The following is a 19961-nucleotide window of genomic DNA, read 5'->3' as shown; positions in this document are numbered from 1 at the left end:
TATATATATAATTAGTTTTGTAATTTTTCTTTTTTCTTTTTATATACATTCTTTTGCTTAATTTCCCAAGTATTTTTTCTTTAATTATAATTTTGATTATACATTTATTTTGAAAATATATTCAAATTATGGATTGTCAATTTCAATTAATCAAATAATATTAAATTTTTACTAAAGTCTAACTAACTAAATATAAAAATCATCTAATAACGATTATAAATATAATTGTGTTACATAAGATAGTCAATTTTTTATCAAACCATGATTAGTGTAAAGGTAACAATATGATTGGAAATCAATTGCCTCAAAATCAAGATATATGATTATCTAATTTTAATTTGATTTATATGTAATTTGATTTATATGTGATTTGTCGTAATCACTAGTACAAAATGTACTTTTAAACTCGCACATTAGACCTTTGTTTACACCAAACCGTTGTCTATCCAGACGCGGTGGCAGTTTCGCAATTAAAGAGACCATATAGGCCTCGGTTCAAAGAAGACTAGTGCAGAACAACTCTACCACTTCGGTTTCAAAGGCAACCGGTGCCTAAACATATACTAACTTTCCAGGCTTTTCGTTTGAAATGGTCAGAAAACGTGATACTGCTTCGGTTGCACGCAGAACCGAAGCATAAAGACCTGAAACACGCCTGCAACACGTCAAGTCAGTCAAGTCAATATTAATAGGCACCGGTTAGGTTGAAGAACCAAAACAGAAACAATATAGTAATATTACCTCTGTTATATTTTGAACCGAGGCCGTATAGGCCCAGATCCTTTCCCTTGAAGGCGCACCAGATCCCTTTCGGAGCAAGCCCAGATCCTCTTCTTTCCCTTGAACGCGCACCAGCAGCGAGGCAGTATAGGCGGAAGCTTCTTCCCTTTCTCTTCTTCCCTTGAACGCGGACGAGCAACGAGAGTGTTGTGATGGAGGTGAGTGGCCAGCAAAGACGTGGAGAGACGCGGCGAGGTCGCGTCTGATAGCGGCGAGGTCGCGTCTGATAGCGGCGAGGTCGCGTCTGATAGCGGCAGCGCTTCCGCGAAGGTTCCAACTCCAACTTCTTCGATGGAGACGATTGCGCAAGGACGGCGGTGGCGCGTTGCGAGGAAGGCGGCAACGGAGTGAATCGTTTTTCGATTTGGCATTTTAGGGTTTCTGAAATTGAGAATTGGAGAATTAGGTTTTTCATTTTCAGATTTGGGGTTTTTGTTCTTGTTTTTGCAACTTAGGGTTTCAACTATTCATCTAATTTTGGGGTTCCAATTGTGTTATCTAAGTTTGTTGAGTTTGTGAAATAGTGTGGTTATGTCCTCGGATTATTCTCTCCAAGCGCGGGTCTTGTTCATTTTTAACGTTTTTCAGTTTGGGGTTTGAAATTAGAATCTGAAATTGAAATCAAGAACCGAAGCACGCTAAAGAAAAAAAAAAGATCTTACTACCTCGGTTCAGGTTTTAACCGAGGCCGTAGGGACAGACAAAATAACTCGGTTCGGAACCGAGGCAAAGAGTGTACCACTTTTTGCCTCGCCTTAATATGCCTCGGTTCAGGAACCGCTGCCTATGAGTGAAATTAACCGGTATCGTTTCCTCTTACTGCACTAGTGAATGAAAGACATAAAATACTAAGAAATATATATATATATATATATATATATATATATATATATATATATATAATTATTGTATATATATGTATTGATTCTTATTAGAAAGATAGAAAATAAAAAATATTTGAGTATGGTATTAAAACATAATTGACTCTGATACCCAACAAACATGTAATAGCATATAAAACAGGGTCCTCATGAAGAGGAATATTAAAGAAGATTCATTCACACATGATGTTCACATAAGTGATAATCCAGTAAACATATGATTGATGAGCAATGGCAAGTATTGGTAGATATGATCAACTCCAGAAAGCCACATGAAACAGAAAAAATGACCGGTAAGAAAATATGAGATTTGTGGATTATTAATAATGGTGCATCTAACCACATGATGGGTTTGTTACAAACTTTGTATGATATGAAAGAAATTCTAGGATGCCTGATAGGATTACCAAACAGTGAACAAGTGGTAGCTTGCAAACAGGGAACTGTGATCCTTGAGGGAGGACTGATATTGAAAAATGTTTTATACATGTCAAAATTGAAATGAAATTTGATATATGTCTCTCAAGTAACTGGTGAAGGAAATTGTGTGATACAATTTATTAACAAATTATATGTTATGTAGGATCTCATTTTGAGGATGCTGATTGGAGTGGATAAATGGAATGATGAATTTTATTAATATCGTGGGGTGTACAAAACTCAAACACATCATGTGGGAATACATAACCAACTAGAACTTTGGCAAAATAGAATGGGACATCCATTAGATAAAATTGTAAAGATGCTTCTCATTATATTTGATAAGTGTAAGAGTTATGAGTTGAATAAAGTTTGTGAAGTTTGTGAAAAATTGAAACATATGTGAAATTTGTTTCCTTCAAGTGATCATCATGCTACAAATATTTTTGAATTAATTCATTGTGACCTGTGGGACTGTATAGAACTCCATTATCTTGAAGTGCATATTATTTTTTTAACAATTATGGATGATTATTCTTGGAAAGTTTGAGTATTTATTAAAAGAAAAGAAAGAAGTAGCAAATATGGTGAACTTTTTTATCACATTTGTTAAGTGACAATACAATAACTGTATTGAAATTGAGAAATGACACTTTGACAGAACATTTTTTTGCATTCATTTGAGAAATGATAAAAGTTCACTTTTTTATGACTATTTTACCCTTGCAATGTGTTTTTAATGAATGTAAATGTGTGTCACTGTATCATTACTCACTGAAATTATCTGATCTAACAATGGGAACTTATGTGCTTAAAATAACATTTTCTATAACATGACATTATTCATCAAACGTCTTGTACTAGAACACTAGAGCAAAATGATAGAGTGAAACACAAACATTACATATTCTTAATGTTGCTCGCTCACTACGATTTCAAGATTAACTTCCTATCAAATTTTGGGGAGAATGTGTATTATCGACTAAATATTTGGTCGATCTCAAACTTTCTTTTGCATTAAATGGAAAGTCACCATATGAAATTCATGGGAAGGCACTAAACTATGATCACTTTAGAATATTTGGATCCTTATGTTATGCCCACAATCAAAATAAGGAAGACAAATTTAACGGCCATAGTCAAAGATGTGTGTTTGTTAGGTATTTGTGTGGATAGAAAGATTGGAAGTTGTTTGATCTTGAAAAAAGAAACTTGCTTTGTCTCTCACAATGTTCATTTTCGTGAAAGTGTTTTTCCCTTTGTTGAGTCTCCCAATTCGATAATCAGGTCCAATTGTTCTCCAATAGATGGTTCTAATATTGGACTAATTCTTGAATCCATTGATCAATACCTTAACACCCTTCATCACATTAGTGATTGTGTAGCACCTAGCATCATGGACGGGGGGTCATGAATCAACCCTAGTCGAAGAGAAATTTTTGGAGGAAAATAGCAGTCTTGGTATAAATATCACTAATGAGTTCTTCTTGTGGTTATTGATGGCATGACTGCAATTTCAACCCTAACTCCATCAAACATCATTGAAGCACCTATGAAAACCTCCACTATAGAAAATGTTGTGCCTCCCGCACAAACTCGACAACATTAGCCCTAGTTGGTCACGGTCACAGATTGAAGAGGTCGTTAGTTCGACTTTGAGACTTTGTCACCCACATTGTGATACTAAAAACTCAACACACAATGTAGTTGGCATAGGAAGCTATATGAACCAAGCACACTTGACGTGTGTTAGAGATTTATCAATCATAATACACTCCCATAATCCTTGTTGTTAATGTTGTGTTGCACTTATTAGGTCATGTGAGTGTCCAATATTCATGAGTGCTCTAGAGGTCATGCCAAAATCACATGCAAGCGACCCCACTTGACACTCATATAAGTGATTTCATCAAGTACATGCTACAAATCATACACCACCTGTAAGGGGTATGAAAAACATTAAAAAAATTGTTTAAACTAAAATTCTTTCACCATATAGAATTTTAATTACATAGTTTAATCTCTGAATAATGCAGTCTCTATCACTTTCACACACATCATAGGAATAGACATATTTGATTTAAAATCAATTAGTGCTATTAGAACTAACAAATGACTTCTTTTTACCCATATGACGTTATTCATGGGATCTCCAATCACAAAGGTTAGGTTACCATCACTTGTTTGTTTGCAAGTTGCTTAAGTTATTCATGGGATCTCCTCAATGTTTCTAAGATCATATTTCTTCCCAAAAGTTTAGTTAGAGGATCTGCTAGATTCTGTTATGACTTCACATAATCAGTGGAAATAATTTCACTCTTTAACAAGTGCTTCACCAAATCATGTCCTAATTGTATATGTTTGTTATTTCTATTGTAATTCTTGTTTTTAGCTATAGTTATTACTGATTGGTTATCACATTGTATTAACACAAATGAGGTTGGTTTCATTCCTAGTGGAATGTTCACTAAGAAGTTTTTCAACTCAGTCTCACTACCAACTATCTCAAGAGTAATAAACTCATGTTACATTGTTGATCTTGCAATAATTGTTTGCCTGACTGATCTCCATGTAATCGTACCACCCTAAGTGTGAATACATAACCACTAGTGGATTTTGTCTCATCTGAATCAGATATCCAGCTAGCATCATTGTACTCTTCTACTATATCGGGAAATTCACTATATTCAATGGGAGAATCTATTAAACCTCTTAGGCATCTCATAAGCCTTGCAAATACATCCCAATGTTCCTAATTTGCACATTGAGTGTACCTACTTAGTCTATCTACTACATATGCAATATCAAGTCTAGAAAATCTCATCAAATGTAGTAAGCTCTTAATTATCTTGGCATACTGAGGTTGAAATATAAATTCTCCTTTACTTTTCATTAATTTAGAGTTAACATCACAGGGGATATTCATAGGTTTAAAGTCGTAATACCTGAACTTCTTAAGAAGTTTCTTAATGTATTGTTCTTGGGATAATAATATATTATCTTCATTCCTTATGATTCTAATACCTAAAATTACATTGGCTTCACCCATATCTTTCATTTGAAAGTTTGATCCTAGAAATAATTTAGTTCTAAAGACAATCTCATTGTATGTACCAAAAATTAACATGTCATCCACATACAAGCATATAATGATACAATTACTATTTTTAGATTTAGAGTACATACATTTATCAACATCATTTGGTAAAAAATCATCACATAGCAATACATTATCAAGTTTTTCATGTCATTGTTTTCGTGCTTTTTTCAATGCATACAAAGATTTTAAAAGTTTGCATATTTTATTCTCTTGACCAGGAACAACACACCCTTTCAGGTTGAGTCATACAAATTTCCTCTTCCAAATCATCATTCAAAAAGGCAGTTTTAACATTCATTTGATGTATCACTAGCTTATGGATAACTGCTAAAGCTAACAACACTCGAATGGAGGAAATCCTAGTCATAAGGGCAAAAGTGTTAAAATAATCTATGTTGGATTTTTGAGTAAAGTCTTTTGCTACTAATCTTGCCTTAAACTTCTCTATAGATCCATCGGGTGATGTTTTTTCTTAAAAATCCACTTACAATCAATGAGTTTTGCTCCTTTAGGCATATCTACTAAGGTTCAAGTATTATTTTTCTGAATTGATTCAATTTCAATCCTAATGGCCTTATCCCATTATTTTGCATTAGTGCTACAAAGCTACTTGGATCATTATCAACTAGATAGGTATAGAAATCATTACCAAAGGAAGTTTCCTTCCTTTGTCTATTACTTCTTCTTAAATCCTCACACAAGGCATCACTATTGTTATTATCCACATGTTTAGATGTCTTATTAACCTTTAAGGGAAACACATGTTCAAAAGACATAGCACTTTTCATCTCAACTATAAAATTACTCTTAAGTATATCACTTTTAAGAACCAAAAACATATATGCAACACTATGTTCAATATAGCCTAAGAACATGCAATCAAAGGTTTTAGAGACTATTTTCCTTTTCTTAGGATCGGGTAACATCACCTTAGCTAGACATCATCACATTCTTAGATATTTAAGGTTAAATTGATAACATTTCCACAACTCGTAGAAAATTATACCAGCATATATATATATATATATATATATATATATATATATATATATATATATATATATATATATATATATATATATATATATATATATATATATATATTAAATTTTTTGTATATAAAAAAATTAAATTACTTTTAACAAAATAAAAATAAAAAGGTTTAAATTGATTTATCGAAACAATTAAAAAAATTAAAACAATTCAAATTTTAAATATTTAAATTTATTCATCCCAACGCAAGCTAAAAGATATTGAAGCAAAAGTTTTCCTCAACTCAATCTTAGTCCAACTTTTTATCTTCTTGACATGGAAAAATAATTTTAATGATAGTTAATTTCTATTTTTTAGCGAGATCTCCTTTGAATACAACTAATTTTTAATGAATTAGACTAGCTTATATTTTTTCTTATAAATATATATATATATATATATATATATTCTTGTATGGAAGAGTAATTGAAGAGATTAAGAAATTAAAATAAATGATAAGAGAAGAGTATAATTATGTATGCTAAATTCTTTCCTATTTTAAAACAAGTTGATCGAATTTGTAAGACAAATCTAAGTTATGGATTGATTTTCTAAATATGATATTGACCACATTTGAATAATAACCATGTTAATTAATGAGAAAATAAAGAAGTAAATTCCTAACATAAAACTAGTGAAGAAACATACACTTTATTAATTAAACTAACCTCCATTTAACAAACATGTAAAACTTTTCTCAAAAATTATAAGGTTAAGCAAGAAGTTATATTTGGTGGTCTTATAATCAATGATAATATATCTAGCTAGTTAATGATTATAAGAGTAATCAAGTTTATTATAGTTAAACTTTTACAACTAGTTAGAGTTTTAATTAGTTTCTCAACAAACCTCTTAAGTTAATTAAGCTATTGTAATCAATACAAAAATCATAAATAGATTTTATGTTGTTATTATCAATTTTTCCTTATAAGTTTGATTTTCTCCTTATAGTTCTTATTTTGAATAGGCTTATGTAGTGAATCTTTCTAACACTTATTCGTTTAAAGATGACCTGTTATATCATTTATTTCTCTTTTCATTTGTTTATTAATCCATTTTCCTATTGTTTTTTTCTTCTTTGTTTGAATGAGTTCTTATTTTCATGGGATTCATGGTTTTGTTGATTTCTTTTTTTTTATTTGAAAAGCTTAGAGTTGTTAGATCTTTCCAAGACAATACAAGCATGAGGTTTCATTAAGTAGTATATAAATATTGGATTTAAATCAAGTTTGAAGGCATTCAACTATGTAACTCTAATAGACTATCTTGCACTTTACAAAACCTATTTTATTTGTTTTAAATTATGTGTTTTTCGTTTTCTGTTTGTGTTTTTTTATAATCAAATAGGTTGATAAATCTTTTTTTCTTATTTTTTATATATTTTTTTTAAGTTCTAGTTTTCTTCAATTTTTATGTTTATTTTTTGTGTGATGAATAACTACGAATAACCAAGTTAAAGAAGAATTTTTCTTTTAAATATTTTTCGTATGATTCTTTCAATCTTTATTAAATAATGATGAGTGATCATTATCTAAAATAGCATACACATTTATGAAAGGTAATATTTTTTCTCAAAGTTTTACACCAAAAGTTTTTGTTACAACACTTATATTCTTATATTCTTATGATGTCTCATATAACATACTTTTGAGCCCACATTATTGAATCATTTAATAATACAATTTTTTTTTTCACCTTTCACATAAATTTTCATGTGCTTACCTTCACTGTAACATACCAAAACAGTTGTCTTTTATTCACATAATCTAAAATCATTCTTATTGGCAAATTAAGTGTAAAATTTCAATATCTTTTCAATATTCTCAAATTTCATCCCAACATAAGGTTCAATATTAAATTCCTTAACAACATATACATTTGAATAATGTGGTGGCACAACTTCAAATGAAATGGTTATATTACAAGACATTAAATTCTTTACTAACATTTGAAATGAAGTAGTTATATTACAAGACACTAAAATCTTTACCAACATTTGAAAGACGTGATGGCATAACTTCTTCTTAAGGAAATTGTTGTATTATGATATATAATCTCTTTAAAAGAAGTTTTCACTTCCATATAAATTATGTTAAGAAAATAAGAAGACACTATAAAATCGGTAAATAACTTTTCTAAGCCTACAAAAGAAAAAAAAACTATAGATTGTAAAGGACAAAAGATTGTAATATACATGTTAATATCTCAACATTTTTCTTCTAACAATATATATATATATATATATATATATATATATATATATATATATATATATATATATATATATATTAAATAAGGTGAGAGAGAATTGCATTATGTGTATGTCCTTTTATGGGCCATATTCCAAGAGTGTTATTTTCATGAAAGAGAAGTATAGTACACCTAATTAATATGAAGTTTTAATCTAAAATAAAATAAAAGATTTAGAGTAAGAATAATTATTTCACTTACTCCTGTCTCGAAGAACTTGTGAATTTTTGTACATTGCATGTAATGGTGCATAACGAAGCCTTGAATCATGCACAACAAAGCATCTTAATAAATAAATAAATAAATAAAAGTATAACAAGAACATATTTTAAAACAACGTCAAAATTAGAGGTGAAAAACAATTTTATATATAATATATGTTAATGTAACATAATTAAATTATTTACACACAAGAAGAGTGTAAATGATGAAGAAAGTTCAAGAAATTAAATAAAAATTAAAAGAGATAAGGAAGAGTGTTAAACATTTGGTCTAAGAAGAAGAAATATTTCAGAAAATACAAGGGTTACAAAAAGAAGGTTAATAAAGACCAAAATTAAAGTAAATTAGGAAAAAAAAAGAGAGAGAGAATATTCTTACATGTAAAGGTAATATTCTTTCTTTCCTTTAAAATATGTTGAGTAAAATTATAAGACAACTCCAAGCTAAGGAGTGGTGTTCTTAATGTAATTTTGACTACACGAGAATAATACCCATGTAGCATGAATTTTTGTATAGGATTCTAATTCATAAAAGTTAAAGTCATTGATGAAGCAATCATTATTTTATTAAATACCTTAACGTTTATCCCACAAACATGTAAAACTTTTCTTAAAAGCTACAAGATTCTTCAAAATGTTACCTATAGTTTATGGTCTTGTAATCCAATATAGTTGGCGTATCTAGTTAATTGATAATTTTAAGACCAGTTAAGTTTATTATAGTTAAATTTACAACTAACTATAGTAACAAACCTCCTAGGTTAGACAATAAATAGGTATCCTTGTAATCAACATGTAAATCATAAATAAATTTTATTTATTTTTATAAATTTTCTCTAATGAGTTTGATCTTCTTTCTTTGATTTTTATTTTAAGCAATGAATATTTGAATACTTATCCTTTCAAATATGTCATTTTCTCTCATTTGTTTCTCCTTCCATTTTTATTGTTGTAATAATTTTAATCTTCTTTCCTATTGTTTGTTAATGCATGAGTTCCATTTATTTCTTTGTTTGAAAAGATTGGAGTTGATAGATCCTTCAATACTCACATGATAGTTTTCATAAAGTGGCATTTAAAGCATTGGATTATGCTCAAGGTTAGAGGTTTGTCTCTTTAACCAACTAACGGTTCCAATATATTTTTCGTGATCTTTCCAAAACCTATTTTAGTTTTCCTAAATTCTCTATGTTTTGTATGTTATTTTCTTTTAGTCAAATATATTTATTGATAATAGATATTGGTCTTTTCTATTATTGAGTAGTAATTATACTTTAATTCATTGTTATAGAATATTGCACATTTTCTTTAATTTGGTCACATAACATATAGTGTTACGAAGTGTGAATTTATTTATTGACTATTCTTGTTCTGAGTTCCTTAGTTGTTTTTAGCTTAGGCCTTTTGAAGTTGTTTTCTTTGAGTCAAGTTAGATTCAGATTAGTACAATGGTCCTTGTATCAAAAGTCTTTCTATCAAAGGATTCTAGGTAAGTGTGTCCTATTAAGATGAAAGATATTACAAAAAGGGATACTCGAATGTTAGAGGGGGAGTGTACCAATATGAAAGGGACTCACCCTTGAGGGGACGAATTGTTGAGAATCCAAGTGTGAGTTTAAGTTTCACATTGGATAAAAATGAGAAAGTGGAGTAGCATATAAAGGTGAAAAAGACTCATTAACTCATTGTCTTAAGGTTTTAGATAGAGAGTGATATCGATCTCTTATGTGGTTAGCCTCAGATCTCATTAGTATTGTGTCTTTCCAATGAACCCCCTCCTCTATAAACGTAACAAGTAGTATCAGAGCCAGCTTAGGCTCAAATGAGTACAATGGTCCTTGTATCGAAAGTCTTGGTGACCAGTTCAAACGAGTATAATGATCATTATATCAAAAGTCTTATTGGCAAAGGGTTCCAAGTAAGCGTAACCAAGTCAAAGAGGAGTTATAACAAGAAGCATGACTAAGATAATATAAAAACATAACATAATTCAAGATAACAAGTACAATATAGTCCTTATATCGAAAGTGTTCTTAGCAAAGTTTTCAGGTAAGTATGTCACGTTAAAATGAACGTCGATATGAAAAGGAGTACTCATGGTTGGGAATGTTTCGTTGGAGGAGGAGTGTATCATTGTGGAAGGGACTCACCCTTCAATGAGAGTTTGTTGGAATCTAAGTGTGAGTCTAAGTCTCACATTGGGTAAAAATGTGAAAGTAGAGCATCATATAAAGGTGAAGACCCATGAACATCCTTCTCAATATACCTAACACTAACTAGAAGAAAAAATACCAAGCTAACAAAACCTTAAAGACTTTTTTGTAATAAAGTAAATACGAAAGAGACTATATTGTATTCATATTTTAGCTTAGCTTAGGTGAATAACCTTTCTGCGGGAGTAAGAGTATATCTTACACATAACTTAGACTCATGACCATCCTAGTTTGGAAATGTAAAGCATTCAACCTTAGTACATATATATAAGGAGATAAGTGTCATCACATAATGCAACTTTGATAAAATTGAGTTTAGAGTTTTTTGTGCAAGTGATCTAGTCTTCTTTCATTTAGAAGAGTTATTATCTTAAGTGGAGTTTTTAGGTGATGATTCAATTCCTTGCTTATCTCAAGGAAATGATGCAAAGGTGGTTCAAACCATTTTATGTTATCTTGGAAAAGGTAGAAGCTTCAATAACTTCTTACCATCTTCCTCCTTTGATTTTTAACTCTTTTTATTGTTTTTCTTTTATTCTTGTTTTTAGGAGTATACCTTTGTCCATAAGAACAAAAATGGCAAAAATTAAGGAATTAACAAATAATTAGTTTTTAAAAGTTTCATTTTTGTTTGGAGGAACATACCTTCACTCGTAAGAGCCAAAATTGCAAAAACAAGAATGATCAAATAATTAACTTTTTAGAGAGACGATGAAGTTGAATTTTAGTTATTAAATTTTAGCTTAAAAGAAGACTCTATTATGTTAAAAAAAACATAAATTTAATCCATTTATATATATTATAAAAACTTTCATCAAATTGTCCGATGAAATCATACGACAAAAATAAAAATACAAACAAAAGTGAAATAAAAAGACAAAGACAACTTAGACAAATATGTAAAATTTAAAAAATGAAATGAACAAAGAAACTTAAGTCACACCTCTTAGAAGTAACGAGGAGTTTGCTATTTTCCCATATATGTAAGATGAGATTGAATTATAAAAGAGAACCTTTCTATCAAAATTTCGCTATGGTCAGTTTTTTCATTAAAATACAAAGTGAATTTACCAGAAGATCCTATTTTTATATTTGAGAATTTAATAAAAGGAAAGAAATTCAAATCATGCGCCTCTCCTCCAAAGGTGCCACGGATAATAGATATATACACCATATGCCATGATTTGGCTTTCCATGATTTGGCTTTCTTTTCATGTTTAGATTGTTTTAAATATGTTACATGCTTGTTCCATGTGTGTGTGTATCTACTTTGTAAAGTTAAGGAAAATAAAAGTTTGCATATTAAACTCAAGTACACATAGATTAGCTACAATTGTTAGCAAAAGATAACCAACTTTTATTAAATGATGTCAGTTAGACACACCAATGTTGTTATTAAGAAACTTTAACAAACAAATAAGATATAAAACTGAAATAAATGTGCTAATGATATTAATGATGGGAGTAGTTATCACGGTAATGGTAATAATGGTGATAGAAAATATTATTTCAAAAATAATATATATATATTAAAACATCTTTTTTTTTTAATTTTGAAAACAAAGGTAAAAAACCTCTTAAAATCATAATATTAATCTTTCTTTAACACATTTTATTTTGAAATTGATAAAAAAAATCACATCATCCTAAACAAGGTCTTAACAAATTGAACCAACTCAAGGTAATTATAATTATTTTATTTTATTTTACTGTATTTGTATTAGAAATTTAAAAAAATATATTTCGAGAATTTAAAATATCTTGTACTGAAAGATATTTGGATAAAATATTTGAAAAAGGAATTGGAATGTAAATGTATGGAAATATTTTGATTACTTTAAATTTTAAAATCTCAAATTTCACAAAATATTAAGAATTTAACCTTGTATTTATTTTCTCATTTGTATGTCTTTTCCGACTTTTTGTCTTTCTCTTCACATTTTTTACTTTCTTTTTTTCCTTCTTAATCTTATTTTCCTCTCTCTTTTTGTTTTCTCTTTCTTTCTTCGTCTTTTTCTTTGTTTTATTTATCTTCTTTTCATACTTTTTTTCTTTCTCCTTTGAAGTCTCTTTTCTCTATGAATACGAGTGTTAAGAGGTTAATATTAATTTTAGCTAACATTAATTTTGTTGAAATTTTAACTTGTTTACATAATATTTTGTATACACAATATTATTACGTTATCAGAACTAACAAATTGAAATTTAAAATATTTAATTTGATTTATCAAAATAAAGATTTAAAACAATTCAAATTTTAAATATTTAAATTTATTCATCTCCACACAATCTAAATCTTATTCTAATTTTTTATCATCATGACATAGGAAAGAGTTAATGTCCACTAATTTGAATTATGGTTAATTTTTATTATTTTCTTTAATGACACTTTTTAATACTTATATATATATATATACATACATATATATATATATATATATATATATATATATATACATACATATATATATATATATATATATATATATGTTTGTTCAACCAATATATACTCAATACTAAATAAAAAAATAGTTAATATATGTAGTCGATATTAAATTTGAGTATTAATATTTTTATATAAATAATAAATTGTATCAATCAAATCTTTGCATTCTTATAAAGTAGATTAAATAAAAAAATTGATATACTTTAGATACCAATTAACCCTTTTTTTATTTTACTTTATATTTTTATTTTACTTAAGATAATAAATAATTTCTATTATCATATTATGTTTACAATAATTTGATTTATTTAAAATATACAGTAAAGTAATTTTATAATCTAATTTTGAATTATAACAACATTTAATATATACAAAACTACAAATACTTTTACAGAAAAACTCAATATTTTATAATATGTTAATACTTGAAAATTGTTTTATCTACATCTTTAAAAGTTATAATATTCTTACAAAATAAATTTTATATCACTCTCCATCTCCTTTTCCATTTTATAATTCATCTCTTTCTCTTTTTTTTTTGTGTTAAGAATAATATCGCATCGCTCTCACAAACCGTTTCTAAACATTTATGTAAAGATTTCATGTCATGAGGTTCAGATAGGTTATAGGGGAGATGAAAAAATAAAAATAAACGGGTGAGTTTGGATTCAAGTTTTAAAAAAATAGATTTAGAATTTTAAAACTCGTTCTCCTCAAAATTTGTTTGTAAATAATTGCGAGAATCTTTTATAATTTAAAGAAAATAATGTACTTATAATTTTTTTAAACACAATAAATTAAGCTATTCATTTTAATTGGAATTGATAAAATATAAAAAATTTAATAAATTGAAAATAAGTTACAAATACAATATTATTTAATAAGCTAGATAATTTACATTCATATTTGTAAGAACAAATATATATATATATATATATATATATATATATATATATATATATATATATATATATATATATATTATAAACATTTGATCTGAACAATGGGTTCAAACTCCAAACTTGAACCAAGTTAAAGAATATATTTTTTACGAAAATTAGGTATCGAGCTTAATTCAGGAATCAAAAGTGTACTCGAAATGCCTGATTAATGTTTTCTAAAATTCACAAGTTTGAAAAGTAATAATTCAAGAACGTAGTGTATTAACATCTAGTATACAGTTAAGAGAGAAGAAAAGTAATAAATTTATAGGTTATGTGATATGACAAGAAGAGAGATAGAAAAAATAAAAATAAAGTGTGTAATAAATGTAGACAATCAAAATGTCTATAATCATTTTCATTGTTTGAATACTACTACCTTTTTTTAATTGATTTTTCAATCTGGAATGACCCAATTCTTGTTTAAAATAGATTTCATGCAATTGAGAGAGAGGAAATGCATCATATTGTATAATAAATACATTGAAGAGTTATTTTGCTCAAATGTGAATTTTATAATACAGTGGTCATCACTTAATGTATGGGGAGAGCACATAAAAATCATCAACTTAACATTTCAATCTTGTTCTACCACTTTTGAGTTTTATATATATTTTCATTGCACAACTGACATATTTTAAATGTGGAGAATAACAAGAACCAAACAAGAAAATAAAAAGACAGAAAATAGCAAGAAGAAAAACAAAAATCTGTACTTTAAGCTATGATTATTGGTTTCTATACTACATTCGGATAGCATTATGTACTCAATGATGGTTATTGATTTCTATAGTGCATCATCATAAGCATAAAAAAACTCTAGATTACTATATAATAATTGGGCTACAGCAAAATTTCCCTATTCTAGTTTAGGGATATATATACCTGAAATTGCACCGAAATATGATATACCTATCCGTGAGTATACTTATCCGCTACAATCTAGCTAGCTTCATCCACTTATCTGTGAGAAAAATGTGTTTTCCAAAAAACAACAACATGAAAACAAGGAAATGAAATAATCTAAGTAGAGCTGTATTTGTGAAGCAATAAGATGTGAGGAGAAAAGATAGGATAAGTGTAATTCATTATTTGCATGAATCACTATTACATGACACCGAATTTCATGCGATAAAAATTAAACTCAATTAATTAGTGAATTATAAAGATGTGTACCGTGTAAACATAAGGATCATAACGCCCTCCCGAGCCTGATCTTTTCACAGCATCCACCCTTAGTAACCTAGAGACAGTATTCTTTCCATCAGACAACAAAAATAACCACATTTATATGAGCATTAAATATCAATATTTAGTAGGTTCTTTTAAACATGTTTACTATTATTAGAATTTATTATTGTCGTAATTAACATTCATTAAAGAATAGTGAGATTCAATTTTTGGTAAATTTTAAGCATTTATTTGGTGGATAACTTTATGATGGATGATTAAAAGAAAGAGATAATGTTTGGTTGAGATGATTTAAGGAAAAAATAATCTTAGGAACAATGAGGACATACTTGTACTTTTATATTCTTTTTCCAATGTGTTTCTACTCATACCAGTGTCTCTCTCCTTTAACACATTTACTTTTTCTCTCAGTTCACTTCATTTTCCATATATTTTCTCTCTTATTGCTTCTTTTCATCTTACGCATTCCTCTTCTTACTCTCTATTAAACACATCCTGAGAGTGATTTGTTAACCTTATTGTGTGTATGAAAAATCCAAACAGTTGGTTCGTGCTTGTTTTCGGTACAATAACAAAATCAAACGGTTAATGATTTCAATCCGCTGAAATCAACCACACTAAACCTATTATATTTAAATCACGTAAACGTTTATGTTGCATGGCACAATATGCGTGTTTGGGTGAGTGAAAGAGATTACATTCTTAGAGCTTTGCTGGTGTCGGGGCTGTCACCGAGCATTTGACGGATCTTCACTTCAGAGGAGTCACCGCAAGAGAGCAACTTGAGTATGGCTTCGCCACGCCGACGCAGGTGCGGCGAACCAGCTGGGCGACTCGACGGCTCGGCCGTCTCACGTCCGATCCCGGTCACACGCTCAACAATCGCGCCTCTGCATCTTTTAGCGTAGCGCAAGCTTCGCGCGCTGGAGATGCCGCTCGAGCTGCTCGACAAGCAGGAAGAGACCTCGCCGGAGGCCGAAACAGGAGAGAGCATATTCGCAGCCTCGCCGGCGTTCGGTTTCCGGTCGCCGGAGCACGATGAGGTCCACGTGACCTTCGATCTTATCTTCCTTGCAATCTTTCACAAAATTAAAATCCTCAGTTTACATAAAACAATCCAGAAATTTGTAACATAAATAGCAACTATCAATCAAATAATTAAATCTCTTATCCTCTCCCTTAGACTCAATCGCACATTATTAAATCCAACAGAACAGAACAAAACGGGAAATCACTAGAAACAACAGCAACAAGATGCATAATCTCATCAGAAGAATGAGTGAAGCGAATTCTCATATCACAGTTTGGTTTTGTTATGCTTCCAAACACAAGCACATACAGAAAATGAAGAGAAATAAACTCTAAGATGCAACTAGATGGTATACAGAAATATATAATCAACCTTAAGCTTCATCTGATTATAACGCAAGATAGCAGAGAATGATACACTGTGCGATTTGATCTCTTTCTCCGATGAATCACCGCTGTCATTGGTGAGAGAGGAAGATGAGGATTTATTAGAACAGTAGAAAATCGATATTTGTCCGGAACGCGTGCTGTTGTTGCTTCTCCTCTCTGGAACTGCATCGCTTGAATCAGAGGGAAACCTTCAGAGTGAGAAATTTGTGAAAACAGAGTGGAGATCGAAACGAAGAAAAGTAGAATTGAAACTGTTGCAGTTACTTTGGAGTAGAAAGCAAGGGAGACGGAGGTGAGGTGTTGAGAAGAAGCAGAGACGATGCAACAGTTCGTTCTTCCGAACTCGGAAATGAAGACATCGTTGCCTTCACTGTTTTCTCAGTTTTTCAAATTTCCCGGGTATATTGAAATGTTTTCAAAATTTTCTCTCTCTTCGTCCATGTTTGCCGCGTGTGTCTAACAGTTTTTGTTTATTGTTATTATTAAGACACAAGAATAATACTGTCATTTATATCACACAAAACAGGAGTAATAAAAAATAAAATAAGTTTTTCTTAAAACATAAATTAGTTTATATAAAAATTAGAACAATATAAATGAATTCTTACAACTAAAATAATTTTAATCATAAATTATAATTTCTTTTTTTTTATTTTCTCTGTTTTAAAATACTTTAAGAAAACCTTGTTAAGGTTTATGATTACTCTCTGTTTTTAGATATGTAAATTCATTGCCTAACTACAAGTATTTACTTTAGCATTTTATTATATTTAGTTACTGGTAATTCTCTTACATGCCTATGTCAGGAAGTCAGAAATATTTTATTTATTTAATTTAGAAGAAACAGCACGTCAAGTTAAACTGGACACCAACCATTACTTTTAAGGACCGCGATATTCCAACAACGATTTTTTAACATTATTTTGACAACGCCACGTGTCGTCACTTAATTAGTTCATTTAAATAATTTTTTTTTTTCAAAACCTATGACCGTAACCATTATTTTGAGTGAAAAACCTAAAATACCCCTTTCCCTTTCTCTGTTCCATTTCAAACGAAGGTCCGTTCTCTTGAGAGGTCAAAGGTCGCGTTTCGTGTTCTTCGTTCCATTTGCATGGTTTTGTCTCCGGCCAGTTTCGTCTCCTGTTATCGTGCGGAATGGCAAGTTCCGGTGACGATTGTCCGCCGACGAAGGTAAGTGGTTTTCCATTCCATGTCGTACCTTGGTTATTCGGTTTGGGCATCTCGTAGCATGGTTATTTGATTTCGGTTAATGTTTGGGGTTCGTATCGTTGTGTTGTGGTGCTTGGGTTATTGGGTTTCGTTGTTTTGATGATTTGATTTTGGTTTATGCAGTTGAGTGTTCGTCACTCTTTTTCGACAAAGTATATATGTACTTTGAACGAACGCTTGACAGAGGAGCATCGATCATTGATTGCGACGACTCCATTTGCGTGGTTTTTAGATGTCAATGTCAATGTTAAACTAGGTAGAAATATACTGAGTGAGTTATTGGGTAAGCGGGAGGACTGTAGTAGTGGTTTTTTAGTTGGGAATAAAGTTTTCAATATAAATGAAAATGATATTTATTTAGGGTTGGGATTGAGTACAGATGGTGCAAATATTAACTTAACGGAAGAGCTGGGCAATACTGAATGTGTGAAATACATAGGCAAAGGAACAAAGGAATTGAATTCAATATACAAAATTCTAATGCGAAAACACAAGAAAAAGATCCCTTGTTCTCATTTTTGTAGCCTTTACCTCGTGGTAGGGATAAGTGAGATTTTATTTCCAAAACGTAGCGGGAAAGTGTTTCCCGTAATGTTTAATCTTGTTGACAACTTAAGTGCTTTGGGTAGTTATTGTTGGGGTAGTGTAGTTTATCGTTTTCTGTTACATAGTTTGTGCAAAGCTTCAGAAGGCTTGAAGAAAGGCAAAGGTATTTCAAACGTTTACGTCGATGGTTGTGTGTACATGCTGCAGGTAATTAATAGTATTTGATGTAATTACTTAAATTGTTTTTTGAATTAAGTTTGTTACAAGTTAAGATGATTTATTTGTCTTAGGTATGGTTTTTTGAGCTCTTTGTTCCACCAAAAGGTCCTATTGATAAATTTCCACGAATATTGCATTGGATGAATATAAGTGTTGGAGACAAGTTCGTTAAACGGTGTATGGAGACAGGTTTGGTAAGTTGTTTGTTATCGAAAGTTTTGTTATGTTTTCATATATTGACAAAAGTTGTGTAATCTGTAATGTGTTGTTAAATTTCAGGTTGTTGACGATGTTTATGGTGGTCCTTCAACGAAGGATAAGGAGGAATACAGACCAACACCTAAAAGAAAGGATGCTAAACCAAGAGGAAAGAAGAATCAAAAAAGAATTCGCAAAGAAACTTTTATGCGTGCCTTAGAGGAACAAGAATTTCTAATTGAAGAACTTAAAAGGAGGGTTGCAACTTTGGAGGCACAATTGGCTGAAGAGAAGGCAAGAAGGCAAAATAAAGATGACGTTGGACAAAGTGTGCCTCGTACAGAACCATCTGACATTGACCGAAATGAACAACCTTTGAAGACGTATGTTAGGGTTGGATCACAAAGGCGTTACAAGGGAAGAGCACTTAGGACTCCATACACCGGGACCGTAGTGCTTAGAATAAAAAATGAGTGATCTGTGTATTTAGTTGATTGAAAATGTTATTTGGAAAGTAATGAAAATTGTAATAATTGTAAATAGATTAAGAAAACAATGTTTTATGTATCCAATTTAGTTCAATGAAATAAAATTTGAGTTTTGGTTTGAATTGGTGTCATATTTTATCTATTCAATATCATTGTTATTATGAGTTGTGGGTTTGTCGATTTCGGAATGTCGTAATCTTTTTTGTCTCCTAAGTTGCAGGCTTGTTTGTAAGATGTTGGTGTTTGAGAGGTCATTTTGAGTAACATGTGATGTGATGTGAGTCCAAGGAGGGTGGGGAGGCCCCTCATGAGTTGGAGGAGCAACCTGTGCAGGAAATGAGTGAGAGTGCTGTAAAAATGGGCCTGGTAATCGTTTACAGCAC

General features: G+C 30.2%; 2 protein-coding genes across 2 annotated transcripts; one reads left to right on the top strand and one right to left on the bottom strand.

Annotated features, from left to right (window-relative positions):
* Nucleotides 1-15436: 15436 nt before the first annotated feature.
* On the bottom strand, nt 15437-17253 carry LOC108324431 (uncharacterized). The gene is made up of 4 exons (XM_017557378.1): nt 17159-17253; nt 16878-17082; nt 16174-16553; nt 15437-15527 (listed from the first exon to the last, which is right to left on the bottom strand). Exons 1-4 carry the CDS (start codon nt 17251-17253, stop codon nt 15437-15439), a joined length of 771 nt encoding a protein of 256 aa, XP_017412867.1.
* A 1709-nt stretch (nt 17254-18962) lies between these two features.
* Nucleotides 18963-19567, top strand: LOC108324430 (uncharacterized). Its single transcript, XM_017557377.2, has 2 exons — nt 18963-19086; nt 19172-19567. The coding sequence occupies exons 1-2, from the start codon at nt 19033-19035 to the stop codon at nt 19565-19567; spliced, it is 450 nt and encodes a 149-aa protein (XP_017412866.2). The 5' UTR covers nt 18963-19032.
* Nucleotides 19568-19961: the final 394 nt, after the last annotated feature.

This window comes from Vigna angularis, chromosome 3 (assembly GCF_016808095.1).
Source record: "Vigna angularis cultivar LongXiaoDou No.4 chromosome 3, ASM1680809v1, whole genome shotgun sequence".
NCBI classification, from domain to species: domain Eukaryota; kingdom Viridiplantae; phylum Streptophyta; class Magnoliopsida; order Fabales; family Fabaceae; genus Vigna; species Vigna angularis.
The sequence above is the reverse complement of the archived record's forward strand: the minus strand, read 5'-3'. Positions and strand labels throughout refer to the sequence as shown.

Bases quoted from the DNA above. Each gene is read 5' to 3' on its own strand.
- LOC108324430 (XM_017557377.2), top strand. From the start codon at position 19,033: ATGAATATAAGTGTTGGAGACAAGTTCGTTAAACGGTGTATGGAGACA. The intron at 19,087-19,171 runs GTAAGTTGTTTG...GTTAAATTTCAG, and splicing joins GGTGTATGGAGACAGGTTTG to GTTGTTGACGATGTTTATGG.
- LOC108324431 (XM_017557378.1), bottom strand. From the start codon at position 17,253: ATGTCTTCATTTCCGAGTTCGGAAGAACGAACTGTTGCATCGTCTCTG. The intron at 16,554-16,877 runs GTTGATTATATA...ATTTTGTGAAAG, and splicing joins ATAATCAGATGAAGCTTAAG to ATTGCAAGGAAGATAAGATC. The intron at 15,528-16,173 runs GTAATCTCTTTC...TACTGTCTCTAG, and splicing joins ACCAGCAAAGCTCTAAGAAT to GTTACTAAGGGTGGATGCTG.